Here is a 12,551-nt window from a genome sequence, read left to right on the forward strand (position 1 = left end):
AGTTCTGACCAACTGAAATCCGAGTTTTACAACGTTAGTTCTCACCATTCATTCATCCCTTCTATGAGAGCAGGTCATGTCTAGGGGAGGGACTTTTTTTAAATATATTTTTTGCTTTAAAGAGGACCCCTCCCCTCCCCTGACATGCCTCGTTTAATAGCTCCATGCATTCCCCATGTAATAACAATTCTGGAGCATCTATTCTTATGTCTCTATGTTGTGTCCTTCCTTTATTATTTCTACTAGACGTTATGAATGAATTGCTAGCAGTCTGCAGTAAGTGCACAGAGGGGAGGTAACAAGTTGGGAGGGTGTACCTGCATAGTCTGACTCTGTCCAATCAGTGCTGCCATTTTCAGTCTGTGCAGGGACACACCCCCAACTTGTTACCACCCCTCTGTACCCTTACTGCGGACTGCTGGCAATTCATTCATAATCTCTAGTAGGAATAATAAAGGAAGGACACAACATAGAGCTATAAGGCCACTTTCACACGGGCGTTGCAGGAAAATGTGCGGGTGCGTTGCGGGAACACCTGCGATTTTTCTGCGCGAGTGCAAAACATTGTAATGCGTTTTGCACTCGCGTGAGAAAAATCGCGCGTGTTTGATACCCAAACCCGAACTTCTTCACAGAAGTTCGGGCTTGGGATCGGTGTTCTGTAGATTGTATTATTTTCCCTTATAACATGGTTATAAGGGAAAATAATAGCATTCTGAATACAGAATGCATAGTAAAATAGCGCTGGAGGGGTTAAAAAAATAAAATAATAATTTAACTCACCTTAGTCCACTTGCTCGCGCAGCCCGGCATCTCCTTCTGTCTTCATCTTAGCTTTGTGTAGCAACAGGACCTGTGGTGACATCACTCCGGTCATCACATGATCCATCACCATGGTAAAAGATCATGTGATGGATCATGTGATGACTGTGACGTCACCAAAGGTCCTTGTTGCTACACAAAGCTAAGATCAAGACAGAAGGAGATGCCAGGCTGCGCGAGCAAGTGGATTAAGGTGAGTTCAATTATTGTTTGTTTATTTTTAACCCCTCCAGCGCTATTTTACTATGCATTCTGTATTCAGAATGCTATTATTTTCCCTTATAACCATGTTATAAGGGAAAATAATAATGATCGGGTCTCCATCCTGATCGTCTCCTAGCAACCGTGCGTGAAAATCGCACCGCATCCGCACTTGCTTGCGGATGCTTGCAATTTTCACGCAACCCCATTCACTTCTATGGGCCCTGCGTTGCGTGAAAAACACACAAAGAGGAGCATGCTGCGATTTTCACGCAACGCACAAGTGATGCGTGAAAATCACCGCTCATGTGAGCAGCCCCATAGAAATGAATGGGTCCGGATTCAGTGCGGGTGCAATGCGTTCACCTCACGCATCGTATCCGCGCGGAATACTCGCTCGTGTGAAAGGGGCCTAAGAATAGATGCTCCAGAATTGTTATTACATTGGGACTGCATGAAGCTCTTAAAACAGGCATGTCAGGGGAGGGGAGAGGTCCTCTTCAATTTTATCATGAGCATTATCCATTGTAAGGGCAGGGTAACTGGTCACGAGATGTGGGTCCCTTTACAGATGCACAATGGGGGGAGGTTCTTGTTGTTTTCCCATATAGGAGTTTGGCATATCTCTGATGGTCACCCTCTCCAGTGCTCTGCTCTGGGGTCCTTTTGGCTGGCGGTCTTAGACATTATTTTTCTGCTTTATGACACGACTTCCTGCTGAGCCCATAGTTTGCATTTTAGGGTTTTTGCTAAATGATAGCATACATCTAGGTGTCTGTAGATTGCTTTACCGGGCCAGAAAATAAATAGCCAAATATTGGATTAAACCTAGTGTCCCCACAAAAGAAGAGATTATTGCCTGCATGAATGAGGCAGTCAGATTAGAGAAGATGTCTATCATAAAAGAGGGCAGAAAAAAAAAAGACTCCATATGGGGCCCTTTGGTGACGGCTCCAGGTCTCCATTCACGGCGGCATGTGAGAATGGTGGTTCAGGGTTTGTGCCCGTCTGTGGGATCGGTGGGAATGCTGTTCTTGGGAAGGAAGGAGGGCGAGTTGGCGGAATTGTTTTTTTCGCCTTTGTATTTTTCTCTACTTCTTCCTTTTGTGTTACCAACAAGGGGTCTTTGTATGTTTATAAAATTAATAAAAATGATATGATTAAACCCTTGAGGACCACCGCTGTACATGTACGGCAGAAGTCCGTTCTCTAAGCATAGCGACCGCTCGCACGTGCAGTGGGCTTCAAAGCCACCGGGTTTCTGCTATGAGGCTCATCGCATTCATTTTCCCTTTTAGATGCCGTGGTCAAACGTGACCACGGCATCAGAGCAGTCTGGAAGCTGAATTTGCGTAAATGCGGCAAATGGCGTAACAAAAAACAAACAAACTGCCAATTTGCCATTTTTTGTTCCTTCAACTTCTCCGCTTCAACTCCCCTTTTTATAAAAAGTGATCAAAAACTCGCACACACTTTGAAAAGTACAGATCGCCCCGCAAAAAATGAGCCCTCACTCACGTACACATAGCTACAAAAAAGTTATGGGGGTCAGAATATGGTGATACATTTATTTTTTTCTCAAAGGTTTAAAAAAAAATGTCAGTATTAAAACGCAAGAAAAATTATACAGTGTGGTATCGTTGTAACCGTATTGACCTGGAGAATGAAGATAACAGGTCTTTTTTATCGCATAGTGTACGGTGTAAAAAAATAAATAAAAACAATTCTACCCCATTTGGAATTTTTTCCCCCGCTTCCCACTACATGGTATGCAACTGTAAATGGCGCCATTTGAAAGTACAACTTGTCCAGCAAAAAAAATAAGCCCTCATAAGGCTATGTGAACAGAAAAATAAAAAAAGTTAGGACTATGGGAAGACGGGGAGTGAAAAACTAAAACACAAAAATGGAGAATCTCAGGGTCCTCTAAGTGTTATAAAAAGAAATATGTAATAATCTTAAAAAACAAATCTTTTTTTTTTTTTTTGTTTTGTTTGTAAGACGACCAAGAAGATGAACCCGAAACACAAAGAAGCGTGAAAATCGCAGTCAGTATCCGCCGTGCAGTACACGAGGGGGAGGTGAGCCCCAGACCCCGAGTCACTGACTGTCAGTGTAACCAATTCACTTTCTTCACTAGACGTGCTCTTCTCTACAGAACTTGTCCTGTGAGTCCAGACGTCAAGATCCAGAGGAACCGATCGTCCCGGAAAGAACTGAAGAGTCGCAGTGAGTGCAGCACCGATTATTCCAGCGGTATTTCCTCCTTGGGCTGTGAACTTTGTCCTCCCCGAGATCCAGAACTGTATGGCGGTTTCGGCATTGCGTAACTTAGTGGCTTCGGGTAGCAGAAATCTCAGAGCGGGCGTGGGAGAGACTCTGTAGGGTACTCCCACACCAAAAGCGATATCATACGTCATAAACAGGGTTTTCTAATTGAGGAGATGGTCAAAGCGCTCCGTGGTTGGGTGGCTTGGGGTAGTCAGTGGTTTTTGGAGGCGGTTTAGGGCAGGAAAATCTTACCTATATGTGTGAATAATTCCCTTAAGGGGCCTGAGCTCTGTTTTTCTGATACAGAACTCCAAATGCCTTGTTATCCTTCACATAGACAATGAGTTACATATAAAATTCTGTCTACCAGCAGCCCCCACTAGGGGGAGCTCACTGCATAGAGCATCTGTTGAGCTCAATCATAAGACAGGATGCAGTGACCTCCCCCTAGTGGCAGCTGGAAGAGTTGTTTTATTTAAGACTTAAAAGGCTAATCTTATTAGAAGAAGTTGTCCCCAATCCACAGGTCAGGGAATAATTATTAGATCGATGAACATCCGACCACTGGGACCCCCAACGATCATAAGAATGTGTACATGATCAACCAGCCACTCCATTGATTTCGAGGGTAACCTTTAACCGGAATACCCCTTTAAATATGTATCTATTGTCACATCAAAGTTTTAACATGTCAAAAGTTTAGATCAGGGGGGTTTGGGTGCTGAGCCGATCACGAAAATGAAGGGGAAGAAGCTGTCCGCTGAGCTTTGTGCCCCCTTTGGTTGTGATCTGCTCTCCAGTGAGCGGTGTGTGGATGTCTTCTAGAAAGTATATGAATCTCTCCAAGCAGGGGCGACCAGACCTGAAGATACAGAGCTCTCGGCAGGTTGCTTCCACCTCTTATTTTTTTTAGGAAATCATTGTTACACCTTTAACATTTTTGGCTGGATTTCCCATGTTAATCAGAGTCTTTGAGAGTTAGAATATGCTTTCTGTGAGCTAAATAGCATGTCCCTCCAGACTTGCAGGCCTTTCTGCAAACAGAGGGCTGTTTTTTTCTCTAGGTGTAGTGTCCCTTTAAGACGTACACAGTTTGGCTTTTCAGCGCGCACAGTAAGGGGGCAGGAGCAGGCGGAGCATCCAGAGTCGGATTGGTTGCTCTGGAGATAAAAAAAAGCAAACAGTCATTGACTGAAGTAGCAGGGACAGCAGGAGTGAGATCTGCTGGTGTATGACCTACATGTAGCGTGCCGCAGTCTGTATACACACATGACCGCACATGCAGTAGACAGGTAAAGTCACCGGACGCCGTTTATAGCTGCGGAGGAGGGGTATTTTTACCCTAAATATTTTTTTTGAAATGTTTTTTAATTTTACATTTTTTTTTCGGCTTCCAGACTTAGTGAGCCCCTAGTTTCTGCTGGATGCAGTTCTCTGACCCCCCAGTCTGTCTCCAGCGCAGCGCCTTCCCTCCCGCCTCCTGCCGCAAATAGGTCAGAACCTGCCAATCCCGATGGAAACCAAAATCCTCCATCCGTCCACAGCTCCGAAGCCGTCAGACAACTTCTTCAAGATGAAATGTTCAAGCTCCTACAGGTAAAGTTGTCAGATTTCTTATTAGGTCCTCATGCACACAACTGTATTTTTGGTTTGCATCTGATCCGAATTTTTTTGTGGATCGGATGCGGACCCATTCATTTCAGTGAGGCTGCAAAAAATGCGGACAGCACGCCTTGCGCTATCCTTGTCCGTATGTCTGTTTCGCAAAAAAGATAGAACATGTCTTATGCTTGCCCGTTTTGTGAACCAGAATAGACATTTGTAACATGGGGGGTAGGGCTGCAGTAAACGATTATTTAAGTAATCGAGTATTCTATCAATAATTTTTTATGATTAATTGAGCAATCTAATAAGAAAAGCCTTCTTAAAATAATGTATTGCTTTATAAAAATGTCCCCCTTTCCCAATGCCTCCTATGCCATCCACCATGTCCCCCACTCCCCCAGTGTCATCAGATCAGCAGCCCCCCCATGCCATGTCCCCTAGTGCCCCCATGATGGCACTGCCATCAACCTCTCCATGCCATCCAGATTGCCATGATGTCCCCCTTCCCCAGTGCCTCCTATGCCATCCACCATGTCCCCCAGTGCCATCAGATCAGCAGCAGCCCCTCTATGCCATGTCCCCCAGTTGTCCCCATGATGGCACTGCCATCAGCCCCTCCATCCAGATTGCCATGTCGTCTGCCTTCCCCAGTGCCTCCATGCCATCCACCATGTCCCCCACTCCCCCAGATCAGCCCCCGCATGTGCCAATTTTTTTTGCCTTGATTACATCGATTCAATCGATTAATTGTTTTCAGCCCTAATGGGACGGACGGACGTGCAGAATGGGAAAATGCAGGATGCACACCGGCGGTATCCGTGTTCTACAGACAGCAAAACGGATACGGTCGTGTGCATGAGGCCTAAGGGTATGTTCACATGGCATATATTCTGTGCTCAAATCTGCGCCATGTGAATCTGCACTGCTGTTCATACGGCTGCAGATTTTTTCCATGTGGATTTAAAACCCGCACCTGGATGTGGCATTGAATAAGGGCTAATTTGTGTCTGGACCCGCAGGAGAAATCCAGTGGTCGGCCTCAGATTTCTGCTCCATAATCCACAAAAAATACAGGTCGGATTTTTGTGTATTTCCACCTTGTGAACATATAACTTACTTAAGATTTTGCATGAAGCTTCCCAGCAGTAAAGTTCATAAATGTTTGACCGCTGGTGACCGGTGCAGTGAAGGATCTGCAACGTTCCTGCAGGTTCCACGTCCTCCTCAGTGTCCACATGAGCATAGCAGCTATTTCCGTCTTATGTCACCTTCGAGGGGCTCCTCATATGTAGGGATTGCTGAGGGTCCGCAGTGTGGACTGTAATGACTCTGCGTCTGATCTGTTTCCTTCCTAGCTCCAGCAAATTAACTTCATGAGTCTGATGCAAGTGGTGGGCTCGTCGTTCGCGGCCATGCCAGCGCTGCAGCACGTCTTGGAGCAAACCTCCCTAATCGGAAGGAATCCGACAGTGAACCCTACGAGTGATCGGCAGGTCATTAATCCAGTCCTACCAGCAAATACAGCAGCAGCACCTGTGGCGGACACACCGCTGGAGGCGGAGGTAGTGCAGACAGGGAGCGCAGACACTGCTGCTGAGGAAGGGGCCAAGGACGGGCAGAGGAGCATGAAGGATGTGCAGGTATCGTCTTCTGTTATAGTGGTGTGTGGGGGGGGGGGGGGGTCACAATACAAGATGATCTTAGGATTTGTATTGTCAGTGCTAATCTGTGCCCACCCAGCTGCCTAGTGACGGGTCCCGACTTCTCATTGTCTTTCTGTTTCCTTCACAGAGACTTCCAGAGCTCAGCATTCCTGCTCACCAGGAACAGAAGATCCCAGCGAGGATGGGATTATTAATAACAGTCCCTCATCAAGGCCTGCCCTTAATAACCCTTCCATCAGGACCACAGCACACAACAACTCTCATCAGACTTCCAGCAACAACCAACCAAAATGGATTTCCACTGCTAAAACTGCAGCCAGAGCCCCAGTGCTTACCACTCAGACCCCCCCTCAGAGAAGCATGGGCACCACAGAGCTCTTCCCAGAGGATGCCCACCCCCGTTCATCCCCCACTCAGAGAAGCATGGGCACCACAGAGCTTTTCCCAGAGGATGCCCGCCCCCATTCATCTAACCCAGCCTACAGGTGCCAGTGATCCCAGCAGAAAACAGAAAAGCCAAAAGTGGGCAGAGCTTGTGAGTAGAGGACCCCCGAGACATCATAGTCACCAGCAACCACAAGTCAGGCTTCTTGGAAGTGACCAGATCCAGACGGGAATGCCTCTGCTCCACCTGCGCTCAGATCCCGTGCTCTATATCCCACCCGTTCAGGACCTCGGCCCCAGAGCGCCAGCCTTACTGCATCTCTCTAAAGACTTTTCTGACCCGTGCACGTCCTCGCCACTAGCAAAGATGACATTGCTAAAAACCAACTTACCTCAGCAAGTACAGGTAAGTGATATAACTGCATCACATGACAGGTATACACAAAAGAGGCGGGAAGCAGGACATAGACGTTTACACTAGTGCTGGTCTGCTGACCACGTCATCCCCAATGTCTGTCATCAGGAGAAAGTAACTTCATGTATTCTGATTAATTTCTATAATTTCTATATATGTCTTTATAGTGGTCCAAGCTCCAAATCCTGCAGACATAGAATTAAATGATAAAATGTTGTCTTCATGCAGCCATCACTAGGGGGAGCCACTGCATACTGTATCATTGATGAATTCAGCGTATAACAGTCTGCAGTAATCTCCTGAGCTCCCTCTAGTGGTGACTGCAGGTAGAGAGAATGTTATATGTTAAAGGGGTTTTCCAGGTTTTTAATACTGATGACCTGTCCTCGGGATAGGCCACCAGTATCTGATCAGTTGAAGTCCAACACCCAGCACCCCCACCTATTAGCTGTTTGAAGGGGCTGCAGCTCTTCGGTGACTACACGAGGGACTTCTTTTACTTACCTGGCTCTATTACAGTTCTTAAAGGGGTTGTCCAGAATTAGAAAAAAAGGCCTTCTTTCTTCCCTCCAGAAACAGCGCCCCTCCTGTCCACGGGTTGTATCTGGTACTGCAGCTCAGCTCCATCCAATTTGTTACTGCAGACATGGTGCTGAAGGAGTGTGGGGGGCTTTGGCTTCCATATTCATTTTGGGTAATCCATTTAAGTCCAGTTAATTCGCTCTTTGGATATCATTTTTTGGCTTTTTCAGATTGAAGCCCAGAGAAGGGATCCCGGCGTTACTGAAGAAAGTCTCCAGAGGGTGAAAACGAACATCCAGCCTTCTGAAGATGTGGCAAAAGCGGGGGACAGTATGAAAAGGTGCACTCCACTGTTCAGACCTGTGGCGGTAGAAGTCAGTCATTGTCAGGTCCATGACCGTTCCACGTAGACCCCAAAATATAGGCCAGGATATGAGCCCTACCATCCGGGTGTCCTGCGCCATTTACAGCTCAGTGTACATGTAGATGCTCCAGTGTGTACAGGGGTGTAGCGTTTAGTTATGGGGGGCAGAGGTGGCAGACCGCGCAGGTGCCCACCAGGTAGACCCTAGTATTACAGTTGAGCGGGTAAGTGCGCATCATGATGCGCACATGATGATGATGCTCCAATTACAATACACCTGGCTCCAGTACCAGTTATATTGTGAACCAGTCATATAAGAGGTGTACATGTATGTACGTTGCATGTATAATATTCTCATGCGTGTGCACTTGTAATATTCAGCACACATTATACATACATGTCCACTACGTACTGTATACCGGGGAGTTTCTTCCCACAAAGAGTTGCAGCGATCAGCTGTAATCTGTGAGGGAACACTGACAGTAGGTGTTCCATACCCCTGCAGCGCCTCCGCAGGAGAAATGAGGCATTACGCAGTCAGGTCCTCCAGACAGGCTCTACTCCCTCGCTTACAGACGGGTATATTTTTCCCTTAGGAAAAACAGGCGCACTCTGAAGGATAAGAATGAGAAGAAGGCATCTGTGAAGTTCCGTGGAGAAGACTCCATCATTGCACCTAACAATCTGGACGAGGTCACGCGATCTGAGGTACGCACTTCCCCGACAGCAGGTTTCCATAATCTTGGTTTTGCCCTGTATGTGAAAAGGGGAGTCCTTCAGCTTTCTGTTATACATTGTGTTTTTAGCCCCTCACTGTGTTCTTCTTGCTGTCAGTGAATGAGGACATATGTTTACATTTTGGAGCATAAAACTTGTCCTGATGAGTATTTCAAAGCTATCCCATGAGCAGCATGATGGGTGATATATGCTGAATGGCTGGAGGTCCATTCGCTGGGACACCCGGCAATTCCAAGAACAGGTTCCTCAAGTCCCCAGCTTAAATGGAGCAGCAGTTTCCATCCACCACTTTCTTTACCTCTATAGCGCTCCATTAGTCCCATAGAAGTGAATAGGAGGGTAGACCGACATACCCTTGGGATAACCCCCTTGACAACATACGCCGTATATGTACAGTGCATGCCTCTTTAAAGATGGCACCCACTCCGTTTCACACAGCAGATACCCTGAGCTAATATCTGTGATCGCGATCATGCAGATCACAGACATTTAACCCCTCAGATGGCGCGGTCAATTGTGACCACGACATCTGAGACGGCTTTCTCGGGAGCACTGTGCTCACAGGGCCCGAACAGCTTCCCATTTCTGAGATCAGGAAAGCCGTTATTTGGTGGTGATAGGCTGGGCCCTGTGCGAGTCTGTGCCAGGCCTATCAAATATTCGAGTGTAGGCCTGCAGGTGGCAGTACTGCATTGGGAATATACTGAATTCCCCATACATTGATGTTTTAAATCACATTAGTGTGTAGGAAAAGCGATCTGATGATTGCATGTTCAGGTGCCTTAAGTAAAATAAAAAAATGTGTCACCAAATATAAAAAAATAAAAATTCAAATCACCCCCTTTCCCCATAATAAAAATAAAGATAAACAGTAAAAAAAATAAACCTCATTAGCACTGCCGCCTCCCAAGATGTCTAAACTATTAAAATATAAACGGATTTACCCCATACGGTGAGCGCTGTAACGGGGAAAAAGTCAAAATGCCATTTGTTTGTTGCTTCGCTTCCCCCATAACACTTTTAGAGATCTCTTTTCATTTTTGACCTTAGATTGTACATCATGACAAGCAGGATCTGGAAGACGGAAATGAATTTGTCATTCCATTTGGTAAGTGCCCCCCTCCATTATATAACAATGGCGGTCTCTTTACACTTATTATTTTGTGACAGCCCTCGCTCTACAGATGACATATACTGCATCATTTAACATGCAAGCGTCCATCACAACTCCTGAACCACATTCCAGATCACAGCGAGCAGCGTGGAAATGTAAATCATGGAGGCAGTGATTTTAGATTTACATGTGCTTTATTTCAGGCTCTTTTGAATCCATGTTGTCGCATCAGATCCCAGAGGCTCCCATCTCTTCTATGGCAGAATTACATTTTATAGCTTCCACGATGAAGAGACCGCCGGAGATTCGGGATGCAAGCACCAACACTGACTCTGGTAATGCTCAGGTTTGGGACGTGGGTTCAGGCGCTATGAAGGCATCCAGATTGGATGTCTCACAGCTTGGCCACATTCACATTATATGTAATATATACTGGCGACACATGCAGTATGGGGATCCGTGGCCGAGGGGGGATCCTGCAGTTCTTTACATTGGGGTGATATGTCATAAATGCTCCGATAATCAGGCTTCTCGTCTTGATGCCGCTGATCTCGCTTTGCTCTTTCCTTTCGTCTCTTGCCACAGCTTCCAAAAATGTTAAAGACAAATGTTTGGAGTCAGAAGACTTCACCTCAGCTGCCGTTGTTCCTGATCCAGGTCTGCTCACCGATTTCTCCGTACTTTGCTTGCCCAAGCTCTGCCTCCTGTGTATATTCTAAGTAACGTTTTTCTGCTGAGCTCAGTGTTGCTAAAAGCTGATATGTCGTTACACTGGATCGGTCATAAATATAAGATAAGTGGGGGGCCCAGACCATCCGTGTATGGTGGGGGGGGTCAGCTGGTCTCCGAGATAACTATATGTATGTGTGTAGGGCTATAGGCATAATACACTGCAGGACAGAGGCCACAGTGAGACTAAGGCCTCATTCACACGACTGTATCCATTTTGCAGTCTGCAAATCGTGGATCCGTAAAACACAGATCCCGGCCGTGTGCACGACATATTTTTTTTTGCAAACTCCAGTAGAAGGCTTCTTGCACTTGACTGTATTTTCGGTCTGCATCCAGTCTGCATTTTTTTTGTGGTTTCGGATGTGAATCCATTCATTTCAATGGGGCCACATAAGATGTGGACAATCACCATGTGCTGTGCGCATCCGTTTGTCCGTTCCGCAGCCCCACAGAAAAGATAGAACATGTCCTATTTGTGGCCGTTTTGTGGACAAGGATAAGACATTTCTACTGCAGTTTGCAAAAAAATGGTGGCATGCACAAGGCAGGGGTCCGTGTTTTGCGGATCCGCTATTTGCAGGCCACAAAACGGATACGGTCATAGATGCATGAGACAAATCTTTTTTTTGCGGGGCCACGGAATAGACATACGGATGCGGACAGCGCATGGTGTCGTGTCCTCCTCTTTTGCTGCCCCACTGAAATGTGGTTCGGATGCGGACTGAAAATACGGTCATGCGCATTAGGCCTAAACAAAAATGTAAAAAAAAATTACATAAGTTTAGAAATGTCAAAAAAAAAAAAAAGGAAAAAAAACGCAATAAAAAGACAAAATAATGCCTTTATAAACAACTCACGGAGACCGGCGTTCCAGTAGTCGACAAAATGATAAAGTACACGGTGATTATAACATGAAAAAACAAAGACGTCCTTAAGGAGTGAAAGACACCTCGTGGGTCTATGTCAGATCCTATTAGATGGGGGGGTGGGGGGGGTAGTGTTATGTCACTGCTATACTGGACCATATCATCTTCCAGTTCACTCACATTTAACTCTTGATGAACGATCTTGCGGTCACCTCCCTATAGATCCTGTAATAATCCATTTTCCCTTTCCCTTCTTGTCTCTTAGGGTCTGTGGAATCCCATACGCCTCTTAAGGACTCCAGGACGAAGCTTGAAGAGTTTCCTTGCTCTGCTGCGGCCGTCTCTCATTCGGCTCCAGGTTTGTCCTCATAATTGTAGTGAGAAACACGTTCCGTAAATCTGCACCAAACAGTAACTTCAAGTAAAAAAAGAGTACAGTGTGGGTTTTTCTGCAAACTTGGGAGAGCCATTCCCTATTAAAGGGGTTGTCTGGGTTCAGAGCTGAACCTGGACATACCTCCATTTTCACCCCGGCAGCCCCCCTGACTTGCGCATCGGAGCAGTTCATGCTCCGATCCTCTCCTTTGCCCTGCGCTAAATCGCGCAGGGCAAAGGCATTTTTTTGGAGATCTGGTGACGAACCGGGCTCTCCATGTGGTTGCCAGGAAGCCCGGTGACGTCACCGGCACTGATGGGCGGGATTTAGCTCTGCCCTAGCCAGTAAAACTGCTAGGGCAGCGCTAAAGCCCGCCCATCAGAGCCGGTGACGTCACCGAACACACTGCCGGGCGGAAGTTTCCTCCCAGCAGTGTGTTATTGAAAACAAAAGAGCGCGTGCCCTGCGCGATTTAGC

The 12,551-nt window shown here is 46.5% G+C and overlaps 1 protein-coding gene across 1 annotated transcript in view; it reads left to right on the plus strand.

The window, feature by feature from the left end:
- The window catches only part of CPLANE1 (ciliogenesis and planar polarity effector 1), a 68,632-nt gene that overhangs the window by 39,332 nt on the left and 16,749 nt on the right, over window positions 1–12,551 (plus strand). Inside the window, 11 exon segments of the mRNA XM_044293185.1 lie at window positions 3,025–3,104; window positions 3,182–3,252; window positions 4,692–4,890; window positions 6,255–6,539; window positions 6,691–7,353; window positions 8,115–8,224; window positions 8,845–8,956; window positions 10,037–10,094; window positions 10,304–10,435; window positions 10,686–10,757; window positions 11,964–12,056. Of these exon segments, the coding sequence (XP_044149120.1) occupies window positions 3,025–3,104; window positions 3,182–3,252; window positions 4,692–4,890; window positions 6,255–6,539; window positions 6,691–7,353; window positions 8,115–8,224; window positions 8,845–8,956; window positions 10,037–10,094; window positions 10,304–10,435; window positions 10,686–10,757; window positions 11,964–12,056 (1,875 nt within the window).

This window comes from Bufo gargarizans, chromosome 5 (assembly GCF_014858855.1).
Source record: "Bufo gargarizans isolate SCDJY-AF-19 chromosome 5, ASM1485885v1, whole genome shotgun sequence".
Classification (NCBI taxonomy): Eukaryota; Metazoa; Chordata; class Amphibia; order Anura; family Bufonidae; genus Bufo; species Bufo gargarizans.